Source organism: Phalacrocorax carbo, chromosome 7 (assembly GCF_963921805.1).
Source record: "Phalacrocorax carbo chromosome 7, bPhaCar2.1, whole genome shotgun sequence".
In the NCBI taxonomy this organism is placed as follows: Eukaryota; Metazoa; Chordata; class Aves; order Suliformes; family Phalacrocoracidae; genus Phalacrocorax; species Phalacrocorax carbo.
In genome coordinates, this window is record NC_087519.1 from 25,981,855 (window position 1) to 25,999,311 (window position 17,457).

Consider the following 17,457-nt stretch of genomic DNA (forward strand, 5'->3'; position numbering starts at 1 on the left):
ATTGAGGGCAAGTCCTCTCCCAGGCTGTCTCGATGGCCTGCTTGGTGGCAGAAGTCACACCTGTCGGTGTTCAGGAACAGGGGAGCTGCTGTTTGGGCGTGCTGGACCGCCCAGCTTTGCTGGGAGGAGAGCGATCAAAGCAAGCGTCATCCTTAGTCATCAGAGCTCGTTTATGTTGAAGATGGTTAATGGAGCAATCGCCATGGCCTGAGGCTGCTCTGGCACGGTTCCTCCTGTCTCCGCTGGAGAAGTTGGGCTGTTAATCCCCTGGCATGACTGTCCCCAAGCAGAGCTCGCCGCCTACGTGCCTCGCTTGTCATACTTGGCTGGTGTGGGTGCTCGGGCTGCCAGGCAAGCTGCCCTTGATGCTCCTGACTGACCACTCCTTGCAGGGTGACCCCGCAGCATCCTGCTTGTTCTTGGCACAGCCTGGGGGGGAGGCTGGCTGCTTCAGCTCGTGCCTCTTCACTCTGGGGACCTGGCAGCCTGCCTTTCACTGCAAGATGCTCATGGCTTTGTACTCTGCCCTCTCTTTGGGGATGGGGGAAGCTGGGGACTGCGCTGGATGTGCTGGGGGAGCCTGGGTGCACAGTCACCACGTCTCCTCCTGCTTGTACTGGCAGGACACAGGGTGGTTGCTCCCAGTGGGATGTGGGGCTGTGCCTGATGGTCTCCTGACAGGAATTTGGCACTCCAGGCTTTTTTTCTTGGGTGGAAACAAGGTGTTAGGGCTGCAGTGACCCCTGTCCCCATATGCATCCAAATGTGCAGCTGGTTTGAGTGTGGGGACATCCACTCCACCCACCCCATTCACACCCTAAACCTGGCTGCTGGAGGGCTGTGGTGCTGTGCCAGCCCCTCCAGTGCCCTGCCTGCTGCCAAGAGCATCAAGCTGGAGAAAAATGCGTGCTGGAGAGGAGTCGAACACCCAGGGCCTGCCAGCTGCACCAGGGCACAAGGGTCCACCTGGGCTATGGTACAACCATGGGGCTTTTTGGCGTGACCTGCCTTCACCCTGACCGGCCTCAGCCAGGGGTGTTGAGTGGTGAGGGCAAGGTCATGAAAAATTCCAGTGCCTATCTGCCTCCAGGTACAAATCCAGAAGACTTGCTTTCAAAGCATCCTTGGGGACTCTCAGAGGCCAATGGTGAGTCAGGTGTGTGGGACCACTGCAGCGCAGGGGTTCATGGCTGATGGAGGTGGGTCTGGCTTGGAAGCTGGATGTGGCTCCTCAAATATGGCACATGGGATGGTGGAAGAGCCCACTGGCTCTGGGAAGAGCAGCCAGGTCTCTGCCTGGGGTCTTCAGAGCAGATACTCACCAGGAAGAACAGTGATGCACACAGCAAGGAAAACACTATTTCTCCATGGATCCAGCTCTGGCAGGGAATATACAGTAATTATCATCTTCATCCAGGGTCTAAAACAAGTAATGTGGCCAGCTAGGGGAAAAGCACTGAAACCAGGGGGGGCTTTTCACTCGGGGACAACTCCACGGAGAGGAAAAAAATTACTGCATGTTTGACCCAAAGACTGATGCATCCTGGTGCTGGCGCTGTCCCAGAGGCTGGAGCTGTGACCCGAAAGCCCCAGGAGGAAAGCGGCCTGGGAAAGGGGCTACATGCAGCCATCTGGCATTGGTCGAGCACGCCAGAGCTCAGCCAAACCCGAGCGCTGCACGCGGGAGCCGGCACACTTGGCAGTCACCCTGAGAAACTGCGTTAACACACACATTGCCTTGATTAAATCACTTCAGCGCTTTCTTTGAAGGTAGAAACCAAAACAAGGGAGAAGTAATTTTCCTCTGAAATTGCAAAGTCTGTCCGCAGAGGGATGCCGATCTTGCATCCGCCACAGCCTGGCCAGGGAGAGGCTGCCTGTGGTCCCACTCTCCCAGGCTTTGAGGACACACAAGCAGGGAAACGTTCTGGCCCAGCGTTAATCTGGCTCCAGCAAACCATCTGGCTTTGTTCACAGGGACTGTCCCCCCATCCTCACCCATGGTCTGCCCCCCCACTTCCCTCCCTGTGGGGACTTGGCCCATAATGATCACTCTGCAGCAAGGCAGGCTTGGTTCCAGCAGGTTTTATCTCTAGAGGAGAGCAGCACTGCGAACAGTACAAGATTTGGGGGCGTCACAGAGCAGCGGTGAGATGACGGGCACGGCCCCTGGGGCCGCACGGTAACTGTCGCAGCCAAGCATCATGCTAGGTGGCCAGGGAAGAGGGGCTTGCCAGGACCGGTGCTCTGTGCTGAGCCCTGGAGACACCTCACCACGCAAATGCCAGAGGAGGCTGGAGCTTTACTGGGGCTCATGCGGCAGCTGAAAGCCCCCAGGACCAGCCCCTACGACCAGCCCCTACCCACTCCAGGATGGCACCACATCCTCCTCAGCTCCCCTCCTGCACACAGGGCAGGCAACTAAAAGCAGCAGTTGGCTCAGGTGGTCAAGCCACTAAGTAAGGAATCAAGATACCCCATCATTAAATAAGAGGAATAAACTATTATGGGATGATTAAGGGTTTGGGCTGTGCAGCTGAACACACCTCTTTTCTGCATCTGCACAGGGACCAGACCCTGGACCCTGTGATTCCAGGCAAGATTGTGCTGTTTTGGGAGCCAGGACCAGTCTCTGTCTGCTTTAAGGGGTCAGTGGCAAAGCTACAGGGCTTCTGAGAACACGGGGGACCCGGTGCTCCCTGAGCAGCAAGTGGGGATGGAGAGGATGCGGAGGGGAGCTACGGCTCAGGCTGGTGGGACTAGAAGCCCTTCTCGATGCTGAGTGTGCGGCGGGTGACATGCTCCATTGTCCCCGAGATGTACTCGGTCAGGCTGATCTGGTAGTTGGCGAGCATCTTCAGCATCAGCCGCAGGTTCAGCCACCACTGCTCCTGGGGCAGCCGGTGCCTGTGCAGGCGGGTACACGGCTCTCAAGCTGCCCCAGGGTCAACTCAGGAAGGTCCCCCTGGGACCTGGTGGCTGGGTCAGGGGGATGGGGACTTACTCGAAATCAGTGACTTTCTTGAGCTCTGTCACAGGGCTGAAGGCCACCACCTTCTTCCTGAGCCCAATCACACAGGCAGAGTCGCCCGAGTTGGCAAACACACGCCCTGGGAGGGGGACACAGCCAGCCACGGTCACCTCGCCAGGGGCCAAGCAGCAGAGTCCAGAGCAGCAGGGCCAGCCCAGTGCCATCAGCCCCACTCCATGGGACCCCCAGCCCTCGGCTCACCTTTGCGGTAGACCTCCTGCAGCTTCTCTGACATCCACAGCACTGCCTTCACTCCCAGCTTGGTCCCATAGTTGCGGTCAAAGGGGGTTGGGGCTCCACCCTGGGGACAAAGAAATGGAGATGTCAAGCCTGCCCAGCACTTGAGGACAGCACTGACCCATGTGGCCCTGGCCCCCATACCTGCTGGAGGTGGCCCAGGACATTAATCCTGCAGTCAAAGATGCCTTTGCCTTCAGAGGAGTAGAGGTTGTAGAGGAATTCAGTGGTGTAGTGCTCGTGGCACTTCTCATTGCTGGAGGAGGACAGGGAAGGGATTGAGGAGCTGCTCCTTAATCTGGCATCCCCAGGGGGTCTCTCCATGCTCCCCTAAACCCCTGTTTTTCCTGTTTCGTTTTCTCTGAGGCCCACCTCCCCAGCCCATCTCCCCAGCAGGGCCCTGGGGCTGGGGTGGGGATGGCAGTGGAGGCATCCAGCACAGGAGTGGCCCCTGGTCACGTGTGGCATCCCTGGGCAGGATGCTGTGTGCCCACTGTGCCAAACCTTGCTGCAGCCAGGGACCCCCTCTGGCCATGGGAAGGGCTTGGCTCCGGCCTCACTTCCCGCCATGCGTTTTTCAGCGAGCATCCCCAGGGGTCCCCAACTCACCGCAGCACCAGCCCTCTCTGGATATCTGTCTTCATTTTGTCAGTCAAGTGCTCCACGTTGGCCTGCAAGATGAATGCCAGGATGCTGGCAGCCATCCTGGGTTCCTCTGGTCCTCTTGTTTGGACCCAAGTGCCACTAACGTCAACCCAGCAGCTTCATGGGGCTTGCCCATGCTCTTCCAAATCCTGTCTTGCCCTGGAGCCCTCTCTTTCCTGGTTTTCCTTCTTACTTTACCGAAACGATGCTGCCAGAAAGCAGCCCCCTGCCCAGCTCACCTTCAAGTCGTGGATGGTGAAGGGATCTTCATAGACGTAGGCAGCATCGGCGCCCACTGCAATGCCAGTGACGGTCGAGAGGTATCCACAGTAGCCCCCCATTGTCTCCACGATGAAGACACGGCGCTTGGTGCCTGAGGCCGACTGCTTGATGCGGTCACAACTCTGCGCCGGGAGAAAGGGGTGGGGGGGTCACATCAGGAAACCCCAAATTTGCTGCCCGGCACGGGATGCTGGTTCATTCCCACATGTCGTCCCAAAACATGATGGGACCTGGTGGAGTGGGACGGCCCCGTGAGCTGCCCCCTGCCCTGCCTCTCACCTCCATAGCCGCGTTGACGGCCGTGTCTGAGCCCAGGCTGAAGTCAGTCCCGGGGACGTTGTTGCTGATGGTGGCAGGGATAACGCACATGATGATGCAGAGCTCTTCGTACTGCCCACGGGCCTCCACCAGCTGCAGTACCCCCTCGTATGCCTGCAAGCAGCCAAGGGCTGGAGTTATGCCAACGCTGGGGCCAGATCTGCACCCCAAAAGGGATGGCCCGGGGTGCCTGCACCGCCTGGGATGCTGACAGCCCACCCTGGCCCCCACTGAAACAGGGCTGAGGATTCTCGTGCACCTCAAACCCCCCGATGACCAGCAGTGCCTGGATGTTGAATTTCCGCACGTTCTCCACAATCTTTTCCATGCACGTCTTGGGCAGCGTCCTGTGGTGGGGAAGGGGAGGAGAGACCACAGGGTGAGGACAGGGGTTCCCTACAATCCCCAGGGACAGCGGTGTCCCTTCTGCTACATCCCCTGGCCCCCCCAGGGTTGTGCTTACCGCTTTGTGCCCAGCATGGACCCACCGCGTCCCAGCCAGCCCGCCACGTCGTGCCAGCCCACTTCGCGGATCTGCAAGCAGCAGCACTCAGTTTTGGGGTGGGGGGGTGCACCCTGCCACCCCCCTCCAAGCCCATACCTGTCCCCCTGGGAAACCCATGGCACCCAGGTTTACTGTCCCCCTTACCTGCCCCTTGGACAAGCCCTCGAAGCCGTCGCTCACCACATAGACGGTGTGTCCCTGGCAGATGCCGATCCGAACGGCTGACCTGACAGCGGCGTTCATGCCAGCGGCGGGGGCGCCCACGTTCAGGATGGCCAGGCTGAAGGGGCTCTGTGGGGACAGGGACAGGGGTGGCACGTTGGCCCGTGTCCCCAAGCCAGGGACAGTGTCCCCTGTTGCTCCCCGTCCCTCCTCACCTTCTCCTGCGCTGGCTTCTGGTGTGCCAACAGCTTATAGATGTTCCAGTTATTCTCAAAGCTCCTGCAAGGACAAGGAGGCATGGCACTGAGGCGCGCCTGGACCCACCCCATGGTGGGGGACCCTCCCTGGCTGCAGGAGCCACTGGTTTCCCCCCAGGGAGAAGCCCCCATTCCAGCACACTCTTTTGGCTGCCCCACAGGGATGTCTGCCCGCATCCCGCTCCCCACTCCTCACCTCCCGCGAAGCTGGATGGCCTCCTCAAACCTCTTCTCATCCATAGCCTTCTGCACATCCTTTGTCTTTGCGGGGTGGGGCAAAGATGCAGCACCATAATGCTTGTGTTTGCAGGGAGGGGAGTGGGACCACCACCGAGTGGGGCTGGTGTGCCCGATACCCCCAGGTACTCACCACCTGAACGCACTCCATGAGCGGCAGCCGCACTGACTGGTTCCCAGAGAGGCTCACCACGCAGGCAGGCGTGTCTGGCGTGGCCTCCAGCAGTGCCATCACTGCTTCCATCCCCATCTTGCTGCTCTGGAAAGGGAAAGGGGCACCTGCCATCCCCTGACACTGGGGCCACCTGTGCCAGCCGCGTGGGATGCTCCCCTGGGCTCCCACAGGGATGCTCCCACAGGCCTGGAAACCACAGGGCTGCTAACAGGACTGATTTACGGCCAGACAGCTGCTGGTTTTATACAAAAACCCCCAAGAAATCTGCAGCAAATGGTGGGAAACGGGCACATTGCCCTGCCTGCCGAACCTGCAGAGACTGTCTGAGCCTTATCCCAGCTGGCAAGTCCTTTGCAACAGGCAGAGGGAAGGCAGGAGCGGGGTTCCCCAGCTGCCTGCTCCTTTCTGCAGGGTGACCCCACTGTATCCCGCCCCCCAGACCTACCAGCACGCGGTCAAAGGCTGATGGGGTCCCTCCACGCTGCACATGGCCGAGGACGGTGACCCGTGTGTCGAAGCCCAGGCGTTGCACCACCAGCTGTGGAGCAGAGAGGATGTCACGCTGGGCACCCTCCAGTCACGGCGGGTGCCGGAGCAGGCACTTACGTCCTTCACATAGTTGGAGGAGATGGGTTTGCCGCTGCGGTCGATGGCGCCCTCGGCAATGATGATGATGTTGAGCCGTGATCCTCTGCTGCGTGTCTGGCATGAGGGGAGGAAAACAGCCACTGCGGCTTAGCCAAAACTCACTGGCAGCTCAGCTGCAATATCCTTTCCCCCGCTGCTGTTGGCTGCTGCCTGGGGGGTGGCTCAGGTTCTGGGTGATCGAGTCCCTGGGCCAGTGCTGCCCCTGGCACTCCAGGGCTGGATTTGCACTTGGCTCAGTGCCCCGTTTCACAGGGACAATGGCAGGAGCTCCCGAAGCTTCGCAGGGGCCAGGCACCGGCTGCAGGGCTCAGCCCAGGTCCTTGTGGGGACTCTCTGGGGAGAAAAGGGGGATGGGACCATAGGAACCCCCCTTGCTCACCTCCCCGAGCCTCTCGCACATGAGGTCCTCCCAACCATCTTCTGGAGGGGATTCGGGGATGAACAGCCAGTCAGCGCCTGAGGCCAAGCCGGACACCAACGCCAGGTACCTGGGGAGACACGGCAGTGGCAGTACCGGCACTGGGCCTGAAACACAACATCCCATCCTGCCGATGGACTTCCCCACCCACAGGACCTTACCCGCAGTGGCGGCCCATCACCTCCAGCACGAACGTCCGCTGGTGGCTGCAAAGACATGGGTGGGAGGAGGAGGAGGGTGGGTGCGATGCCCCAGGGTGGGCTGGCATCCAGCGCCCAGCCTGCTCACCTCTGGGCCGTGGTGGTGATGGCATCAATCACCTCCATTATACGGTGCAGCGCCGAGTCGGTGCCGATGGTCATGTCGGTGCCACAGAAGTCATTGTCGATGGAACCCACCAGCCCCACGATGTTTAGGCGGCAGTTCTCCTGTGCCACCTCCTTGCTGATCTGCCCTGTGGAGGGGGAATGGTGTGCCACCAGTTATTTTAGGGTCCCACCCCAGCACCAGGCCAGATCCTGCAGAGCAGCAGAGGAGCCCGGCCCTCCCTGGGGCTCACGGTGCCCCAGAGATGGATCTCTAGACGTCAACACCCCTTGAATGCTTTCACTTTACCCACGCAGGGATTTTGGGAAAGGGGGATTCACGCACCATCCCAGACCAGCTCCTCCAACAGCCCGCCCCACTCAGAGCGGAAGATATCGGCACCCGTCAGGCTGCCATCCCCACCGATGACACAGAGGTTGGTGATGCCGTGCTCCACCAGGTTACGGGCAGCCCGCAGCCGGCCCGCGCGGGTGGTGAAGGCTTTGCAGCGGGCGCTGCCAATCACCGTCCCACCCTGGAGAGATAATGGGGGGTCATGGTTCGTCGGGCGGATTTGAGGGGGTGGGATTCAGGGGTCCTACAGCCCCACCAGTGAGCCTCACCAGCTGGATGATGTTGGAGACGCTGAGCCAGTTGGCTTGCTTGATGTTGTCTCCCCCCTCCACCAGCCCCTCATAGCCCTGTGGAGAAGTGGGGGGTGGAGGTGAGGGATACCCCAGCACTGGGGGGGTCGGTTCCCCCCCACCTACAGCAGGGAGGTGCTCCAACCTCATAGATGAGGAAGACCTTGGCTCCCACGTATATCCCCATGCGGGTGACGGCGCGGACAGCGGCGTTCATCCCTGGAAAGGTGAGACGTGAGCCGGGGCAGCCCCAAGGTACCCCCCACATGGTGGGTGCCCCATAGGGGACTGGATCCTATAGGTGACCCTGAAAAGCCCGTGAACAGTCCTCTCGAGTGGGGGGCGGGGGGCCATGCAGGCAGAGACTGGGGAAACTCAGTGCATGGGTGGGAGCTGCAGATGAGGCACCATCTGAGAGCAACATGTATTAGTGCGAGCTGATTCCCCCCGGGTGGGGGGGCCCACCGTGGGGTTCCCCCGTGGGGCCCGTGACCTCCCACGGAGGGTGATGGGGAGGGGGAAGAGCCGCGGGTGGGGTGCATCGACCCCTTCCCCCGCGGGGGGAACCACGGGAGGGGAGTGTCCCCGCTCCCCGCCCCCCAGCGGGCCCTGGGGAGGAGCGTGGGGCCGCGTCCCGGCTGCGTGCCCCGAGGCCCCGCGGGGCCGGGCGGACACGGACATCACGGACACGCAGCCCCCACGGGCCGGGGGGGGGGGGGGCCGAGGTGCCCCCCGCCCGCCGCCCGCCGCCGGGCCCACCTTGCGCGTCGCCGCCGCTGGTGAGGACGGCGATGGCCATGCCGGCCCCCGCCATCCGCAGCCGCTCCAGCTCCGCCGCCGCCATCGCTGCGCTCCCGGCACCGGCGCGCCGACCCCGCCCCCGCGGAGACGCGCCTCGCAGAAGGCCACGCCCCCGTCCGCTTGGCCACGCCCCTCCTGCAGCCGTGGCGCGCCGTGACGTGCCACGCCACACCGTGCCACGATATCCCGTACCATTCCTTAACATGTCATACCATCCCATACCATGGCACACTGTGCCATACCGCCCCATACCGTGCCATACTGTCCCACACGGTCCCATACCATGCCATACTGTGCTATACCGCGCCATTCCGTGCCACACTGTCCCATACTACGCCATACCATGCCATACCATCCCGTACTGCACCATACTGTCCCATACCATCCCATATCATCATGTACTGTTCTATACCATGGCATAGCAGGTGGTGCAGTGCCAGTACGTGCCGTCCCAGGCTGTGCCAGCAGGATGAGCTGCATATTTTAATACAAATTTTGCATTTAAAAATTTTTAATCTATAATTATTTTAGGTATAATTAAAAAAACAAATGTACGGAGCAAGCCCAGCGGGGTTTTTTTAGTCCCAATGCCCCCACCCAGCCCATGACGGGAGATGCCGCATCCTGAGGGTCGCTGTGCCAGCACCTGCAGAAACACCGGCACTGGATGTCCACCGCGGGCCCCACTGGGAGCAGTGTGGTGCTGCGAGGTGCACCCCTCTGTTCCTCTCTCCCTTCTGCTCCTGGAGCGGTTCCATTGTGTCCCCACTGGCCTCCCCTGTCACCTGGGGGGAGCAGGGATGGGGCTCCCACCCAGCCAAGGGATGGGGAAACTGGGGCACGTGCTGGTTACTCTATGCCCCACCGGCTGGAGTGGTGTTGCATGGTACCGCATGCCCTAGGGTGAGCTTGGAGTCTCATCCCCCACGACCATCCCCAGGTGCTGCAGGGCTGGGCAACCCCGGCATGTCCGGCAGGGAAGGGGTGTGGGTGGTTCAGGCTAAGGAAATGGGAGAGACCTGGCTGGACTCCCGCTCTCCTCCTCCTGCAGCCCCACCTCCCCGGTCCCACTTAACTCCCGCCAGGCCAGCACTGGGGCCACCATTCCGTCCCTGTCTCCATGATGCTCCGGTTGCTGCTGCTCTGCGGGGCCCTGGGCTGCGGCGCAAACCAGGCAGGTAAGGCAAGGACACAGTGGCAGCGGGACAGCCAAGGCTTGGGGTTGGCATGGGGGGACACAGCTTACGGGACAGGGACAGGGATGGGGCAGTGGGTGATATCCAACATCTCTCGCAGCCCCGCTCACCTTCACCATGCTGCAACGGACCCACATCTCCAAGGGAAACTCTGTCTTCTGGGGGAATGCCAGCCTGGATGGGAGGCTCAGCCATCTCCTGGATGGGCTTAATGTCACCCAGGTGCTGCCACTGGAGCCACCAGATGTCTGGGCCAGGTGGCAGCAGGACATGACCACCTACCTGTACTATTTCAGCCAGCTGGTGAAGCTCTTCAGCAAGGAGAGGCCCTTCAACTGTGAGTGGTACCCTGGGTGGGACATGGGCATGCATGGCCTGGTGGGGGACAGGTTCCACTGGAGAAGGGGAGACCCCCTGCACTGCCTGGGTACGGGGATGGCTCTCCAGGGTTAGTGGGGCAAAGGGATGGGGACATGGCCATGTGCAAAATCTTGCTCTGGGCAAAAGGAGCCCTTCTGCAGAGCCATGAATTTCTTACCCACCCTGGGAACAGGGCAATGCTTAACCTTCTCCTGCCCCTCAGGAAGCAGGGCTGAGGGCTGCAGCCTGGGAGGACAGTGAGGTGCACCCTTTCTGCCCTGTGCCTCCACACTACCTGCACCCCACCTGCACCCTGCCAGCAGCCTGCTTGCACCCCGCCTGCACCCTGCAGCCTTCGTGGGAGGTGTGGGATGGTGATGGTTTTATGTTCTTGCCTGCATTGCTCCGCAAGCCCACCATCACCTCCATAGTTCCAGTGCAGGGTGTGTTTTACCTTCATTTTCTTTGTTAACCCCAAACCAGTTTTGCCCCAGCTCTGCATTTCTTTTCCTGGCCCTTGGGGAGCACTTTCTTACCTCGGGGGCTCTGGTGTGAGCCCCATGCCTCCTCTTGCCCCATGTGCCCTGTGCTGCATCCTTCTGCAAAAGCAATGAATAGCTCGCTCTGCACCAAAACACCCTCCTGTCTCTATAAAACTGAAGCTCTGCTGTACGCAGATAAGGAACAGAAAAATAAGCACAGCTTCCCTGCCATTGGAAAAGACACTGCTGCAGCTAAACTGAGTGAAAACAAAGCTGTGGTGGGTCAGGTGGCGCAAGGCCTTGCAAACTCAGTGCACAGCTTAACACTGGTGACAGCAATGGGCTGTGAGGGTGGGAATGTACTGACCCTGACCCCCTCCCTCTGTCCCTGCAGACACCCAGAGCCTGAGCTGCCTCCTGGGTTGCCGCCTCTTCCCCAATGGCACGGCCCACAGCTTCTACGAGGTGACCCTCAATGGGACGGCTTTCCTCAGCTTCCATGTCTCCAACGCCACCTGGCAGCGACACTGGCCTGGCAGTGGCACGCTGGCTGCCTTTGCTGAGAAGGAGCTGATGAAGTACCCCAAGACCACCCAGGACCTCCAGCATTTCCTCAACACCAACTGTGTTGGCATCCTGCAGGCTCAGAGCACCTGGACAGGTCTGTGCTGGGGCTGGGGGGGACACTCATGGTGGTGGGGACCCCAGTTTTCACCTCCATCCCTCTTGCCTCTTGCAGAAAAACAGAGCAGCCGATCACACACACCTCTGGTGACGGGCCTGATCCTGGGGACCTTCGCCTTGTTGGGTATGGCTGTGGGGATCTTCCTCTGCACGGGAGGGAGCTGCTAGTGGAGCTGGCAGCCATCCCACATCACCCTGTGGAGACAGGGGACAGACCCATCATCACCCCATGGAGGCAGGGATCAAGACCATGCCCCACAAGGGATGTATCTCCCCAGTGCAGCAGGCTTTGCTCCCAAAGGACACCAGTGGCTTCCCTGCGCAGTGCCAGCTGGGTTGACCCCTCCAACAGCGGCACCCTGCCCTGGGAACAGTCCCCATGCCAGGCTGGCACAGTGCACCAAGACTTAATGCAGATATATGCTTGGCACGGATGGAAAAAATGGGGAGGGGCAAGTGACAGGAGAAACAGCCAAGAAAGGGTTAAAAGGATGGCACTGAAACCCTCATTTATCCCAGTTCCAGTAGGGATGAATGTCTGGGAGGGAGGATGCCACACTTTCGTGACCCTGCTTTGAGATGTTGTGTAATAAAACTGCCCATGAACTTTCACGGTGCGTTTGGTTGCTCTCATTTCCCCCCAGCGGCACTGCTGTGGGGCTGCGGATCCATCACGGGGGGCCTGCAGTTGCCAGTGCCAGGTTGGCTCATCGGCATTGCCAGCCCCTGCCTTGACCCCAGGCTATGCACCAAGTTTGCAAGGCCTCCGGAGAGAGGCTGGTGGGGTTTGCGCCTCCTGAGCTCACTTCAATCTGCCTGCAGCTTTGCTTTGACTCAATTAAGTCATTTTTCCAATGGCCAGGTGGCGATACTTCATTTATTTTTCATTTCCTTGTCTTTGCATGAGACACTGAGGTTGAGCAGAGACAGCTGTAACAGGGCAGTTTTTCTGAGCAGATTAATGTGTTTGCTGCTCTCCCATAGGATGCTGCCCAGAGGGATATGGGAGCGTTGGGGTTGCCAGGTGAGGGGCAGGGAAGGCATGGGGCGATGTGCGGGGGCCCCCCGAGGTGAGAAACTACTCCCCAAGGACCACCTAAAGAAACACAGAGCTGTATTACTAGTACCACAAAACACCATTCCTTGCTGTATTTTCTTTTTCTGTAATCTAGATGTGAGCTAAAAATTGCTCTTTGACTGTTTAGACTTCAGTTATATTAACAATAACTTTTTGGCTGCATTTCCCTTTCGCAAGATTTTCAGCATGACACATCTCTCATGCTTGTTTCCACTGCTCTGGGGGCAGGAAGGGCTGGGGATGAGCCAGGAGCTGGCTTGGGCCACCAAAAGAGGGGACAGCACAGGAGCAAGGAGCTTCCCTGGATTAACTTCCAGCTCATTCCTTTCTAAATACCCTTCCCTGCAGCTCAAAGCAAGAAAAAAAGGGTGGGCAGGGGGAAGATGGGAAAGAAGATGCAGGACAGAAAGGGAATGTGAAGATGACGCAGTGGTTGTCCTTAAGGAAGGATGGATGGATGGAGGAGCAGGTCTCCAAAGACCACATCTCATCACCCTGGCCACTGGCCACCCCCAAGCAGCCCCCGCCTCCCCCAGCCTCCTGGGGCAGGGGCCAGGGCGCTCCCCACCCTTCAGCAGCCTCCTTTGTACGAGGGAAATGGCAGCCAAGAGGCTGGAGGATCCAAAACAAGAAGGCTGAGGCACGTGAACTGCTCAGCCTCTAAAGAAGCGTCCTTGGCAGGAGCTCTGCTGCAGGCCAAGCACTGGGTGTCCCCACCATGGGCATCAGGGGACATGAGGCTGATGCCAAAGGTCAAATGCCATAGGCTTGCTCCCCACAAAGGGATAAAAACACTTGTAGCCAGCTTCCAGCAGGGAGAAACCGCTTCATTCATGGCTTTGCTCTGGTTTTTGGACTTGGGGCATCTCTGCTGCCTGCACATGGAGGCAGATATTGCACCATGGTCCCAAGACCCAAAGTAATTCTCATGCCAAGTCCCCACCCTGGGCTGCAGCTCCTTACTCCAGCTGGGAGGGCAGTGTGTGGATCCTGTGGGAGAGTGATATCCTAAGGCTGCAAAGGTATGGTTGGCCATAGGCTGGCAAGCAGAGACGGCACTGGGTGAGACCCAGGCTGGAAAAACTGGGGAGGTCTGGAACAACAGGGCTTGTTTTGCTTTTTGCTTCTGAAATGTGTTATCTTTTGGACAGATGAGGAAGTCTCTGCTTTAAACCGCTCTGGAAAAGCCTTTGTCCTGCCCTCAGGCCTCCCATGCATGTTGGTCACGTTAGGAGAGCGCTCCAGAAAGGAGACGACTTTGCTGCTGGTCTCTCAAGTCTATGCCAGCAATCAAAAGGGGAGTGGGCAGCAGCCAGCAGTGGAGATCCCCCTGAAACTGCAGGATCTTAAGAAACAGCCTCTTCTCTAACCATGCCCATGGGCAACACACCCAAAGCTGCCCCCCAGCCCAGAGCCACCTTGCTGGTGGTGACCAGCACCTGTGCCCGATGTGGCCACGAGCAGAGGGGTTATGGCAATAGCATCCACCCCCCACCCCAGCACATCACAGCCCCCAGATTTTCTCTTCCTCATACCAAAACCCTCAAACTGCCTCATCACAGGGCCACCAATGCCTGGCCCACTGCAGCATGCCGGGGACATGCAGCCCAGCTGCACCAGCCTGCGAGGTGGGCTCCCTCCCTCCTACTGCTCCAACATGTGGCATCCCCCTGGCAGCTAGCAGCCACATCCACAGCCAATCCTCTCCCCAACTTGGCTATTCTTCCACTCTCAATTACAGCTTAGGTCAGGCACCAACACTTAACTGCATATCCTGTCAACCAAGGGTTGTTTTTAATTTGTGCCTCAGCTTTTTTTTTTTTTTCCCCTCTCCGCAATAGGGTGAACCAACCCTGGAGACTTTAACCCACCCCTCTAGAAAGCTTCTCCCTCAAAGCAAACCCTTCCAGTCATCTGCACCGACTGCCATATGAGGCTTAGCTTTCCCTGCACCACATGGTTTCCATCACTCAGCTCTGCTAGCTCTGGTTTGGGTCAGGGTTGAGATAAGACACCCAGCCTTGAACATTGTTCCAGTGAGATGATGCCAACATGCTAGGAGCCAGCTCTCCCCTATGCCCACATCCCATGGGTGCTTCAGCAGGGTGGGCAGCTTCCCTTCCTGCCTAGCAGGGACATACAGTCCCCCCCACTGCCTTTTGGACATCAGCTGCCACCAGAAGGTCAGTGTCCCTCGCCACATCCTTCAGGAGCCTCTGGCCACTTGCCTTGGCTTCACACCCCAGCTGGCAGCCATGGCACCCTGCCTGTCCCCAGGGACAAAGGGCTGGATGGCTCCAGGAGCTGCCCAAAGACAGCAGCAGGCTCCGGTGCCTGCTTGGGTGCGGTGGGAAATGCAACAGCTAGGGAAAAAGGTTGGGCTCATAGTATTGGTGCTTATCATACAAATGGGTATCACCAGATTTAAGTCCCTGGGGACAGGAAGAAGGGATTATCCTTGTAAACACCCGTTACCCACTCAGCGCTGGCACTGGTGTCATTGTTACTTTTCTGGGCTGAACAAACTCCGTTCTGCCGAGGTGCCCCAGAGGCCACAGTCACAGTCCCAGCTGTTTCTATTTCCAGCACTGCGAGTTTGTGAACATCCTTTTTAACCCACAGGCTGCACTGGGGTGAGGGGATCTGCAACATGTGCAGCCTCCAGCCAGTCCTCCCTGAGCACAGGATGCTTTTTTTTTGGGCAACATAGTTTTCAGGGTAGAGGCTGTTGGGTCTGGTTTGGTATCCACTTTCTAGTGGCCTCCTATTCCCACAGAAGAACAGGCAAGTCCCTGGAAATATTTAACAGCAGAGGAAAGGGGGGTGCTGGTGTATCCCTCTTCATAGGGCATACAGCTACCCAGGACCCATCACTGCCCTCTTCCCTTTCCTCTCACCCCCAGGTCAGTGGGCCTGACCAAGCCAGAGGAAACAGAAAGCTGGCCACTAGCCACAGTCAACATGGAGCAGGGCTACGCAGCAGCGGGAAGCACCAGTCCCACCACACCTCCTGCCCTGCCCCAGCCAGGCTGCCCCCTCCCAGGGGACCGCTTCGGCCTGAGCAAGCTGTCCCTCTGCAAGATGGTCCACCACTGCTCCTGCAGTGCTCCTCATCAGCCCAATGGCACAGAAGCAGAGATGGGGGCTGCTATCTAGAAATCACATTAAAAGCTCCAGTGAGGAATCATCACTTCACCTTCCCCTCCCAGGCAGAGGCCCCCATGGTCTTCAGACGTTTGAGCAGACATATTCAGGAACACTGCAAGTCTGTGTGTCTCCAGAGCAATCTTTTCCTGGCACCCGTCACTTCTCCCCTCTTATCTCCACTGCCTCTCAGAAGCAGAAAAGTTTACATATAGATAAGTACTTTAAGACAACAATCTCTTCAGGAAAAACAAAACAAAACACCAAACCTGCCTGCCCTGTACTTCCAGAGAAGTTTCTGTGGAGAAGAAACTGCTGTTTGGGAACCCTTTGATGCTCTGCCCAGACTTGGGGAGGGAGGGATACTCTGTGCAAGCAAGAGCCACTTGCTGTAGCGAGAAATAAGATGGCAGGGGTCCCCTGCATGGCTGAAGCCATCAGGAACAAAGCACCGCCTTGGGCCAGACTGCTCCCCAGGACCCACATACCCAATGCTGAAGCTCCTGTGTGCAGCCCCAAAGCTTCAACATCCGGTCCGGGATGCGCACTGTGACTTTAGATGTGGCAAGGAGACTGGGGAGGGACAAGAGAAGCAGCCAAGGCTGCTAGGGCACAATGCTTTCTGGAAAGGCAGATCTGAACCCTGTTTTTACCCCAGCATCTACCTGCTATGGAGTCTTCACCCTATCTGCTCCTTCACCTCTCCTGGGATGGGAGGGATCCAGCCAAAGGGTGGTAACGTAGGACTGAAGGAGGCAAGGATATCTTAAAGTGAGCCTGTGGTGAGGCCCTGGAGGAACACACACAACCTTTTGGAGGTGATCAAAAACATTCACTTCAGAAATCTGCCAGGATCCCATTTTAAGCCAGGCAAGGACCATGTGCTTGTTTAAACACACCCTTCTCAAAACAGCAAGGACTTCCACAAACATGTTTCAAGGACAAGTGTTTTGCTAGAAGAATTGAACGACAAGCCTATATCTAAACTCTCAATAATCCTTGACTTGCACAAGGATTTAGGGTAAAAGGGGACCAGGAAATTCGGTTTTATTTGATCCAATTTGGGAATAACAGCATTGCTTAGAGGGGCTGGAAATTGAGAGTTACGAATTACAGGATTCCCAACTCAGGATGCTTGCTTGGTCTAAAGCCAAGAGGCATTGTGAACATCTAAGCCCCCTAAGAAGCATGTATACAAGACAAAGGAGTCCATGCATGCTATGACTCACTCACACCAGCTAAACATTACTGAAATAAGGGGCACAGGACAACTTCCACATCCATCTGGCCAGACACCCTGGGGCCCTTGGAGGACAAACACCCCCACGCAATCCCAGAAGCAGCACAACTTTCCTCAGGCAAGCAGATCAAAATCAAAACAAGTAGAAATCTTTGACCCAGACCCTGGCAAACACTGTGTATGCTGCTGCCTGTGGAGGAAGCATAGAAATGCTGGAAGATTTGTCTGAAGGTGGGAAAGGCGGAAGACCCCAGCTCCGCACACATGCCACAGCAGAGCGGGGGGAAACGGAAAGCAGCAGGGTTGCTTGGTATGATTTGGAACTTTCTTTTCTGTTTTTCTTCTCACCCTTGTAAAAGCTGGGGCTTTGCAGCTGTTGTTGCTGTTCTACACAGCACTGGCCTCTCAGAGGAGTACAGTCCCACAATTAAAAAAACAAAGAAAACCCACAGGAAGGAAAAGAATTAGCAGGGGAAGGAAAAGCAACAGCAGGAACAAGTACTCATGCCTGAAATAAATGCATTGCCTGCTACTAGAGTTGCAGGTAGGAAACGTTACACCACCGTCTCCTGTGGAAAAGTTGAGACTTTGGCACAAAGTCCCAGCT

General features: G+C 58.0%; 2 protein-coding genes across 5 annotated transcripts; one reads left to right on the forward strand and one right to left on the reverse strand.

Annotated features, from left to right (window-relative positions):
- Positions 1-2,070: 2,070 nt before the first annotated feature.
- PFKL (phosphofructokinase, liver type) lies at positions 2,071-8,769 on the reverse strand. 4 transcript variants are annotated; one of them, XM_064457117.1, is made up of 22 exons: positions 8,625-8,769; positions 8,011-8,084; positions 7,845-7,922; positions 7,567-7,756; positions 7,204-7,369; positions 7,077-7,121; positions 6,877-6,985; positions 6,456-6,551; positions 6,295-6,387; positions 5,808-5,933; positions 5,634-5,698; positions 5,396-5,459; positions 5,163-5,309; positions 4,977-5,047; positions 4,773-4,860; positions 4,475-4,627; positions 4,153-4,317; positions 3,878-3,939; positions 3,413-3,524; positions 3,233-3,332; positions 3,005-3,110; positions 2,071-2,907 (listed from the first exon to the last, which is right to left on the reverse strand). In XM_064457117.1, exons 1-22 carry the CDS (start codon positions 8,707-8,709, stop codon positions 2,760-2,762), a joined length of 2,343 nt encoding a protein of 780 aa, XP_064313187.1. In that variant the 5' UTR covers positions 8,710-8,769; the 3' UTR covers positions 2,071-2,759. The 4 variants fall into 4 exon arrangements, with proteins under 4 accessions (XP_064313187.1, XP_064313185.1, XP_064313186.1 ...); XM_064457115.1 differs by having other exon boundaries at positions 2,071-2,935; XM_064457116.1 differs by having other exon boundaries at positions 5,634-5,734.
- A 971-nt stretch (positions 8,770-9,740) lies between these two features.
- PROCR (protein C receptor) lies at positions 9,741-12,000 on the forward strand. Its single transcript, XM_009505155.2, has 4 exons — positions 9,741-9,844; positions 9,963-10,199; positions 11,099-11,365; positions 11,444-12,000. The coding sequence occupies exons 1-4, from the start codon at positions 9,787-9,789 to the stop codon at positions 11,554-11,556; spliced, it is 675 nt and encodes a 224-aa protein (XP_009503450.1). The 5' UTR covers positions 9,741-9,786; the 3' UTR covers positions 11,557-12,000.
- Positions 12,001-17,457: the final 5,457 nt, after the last annotated feature.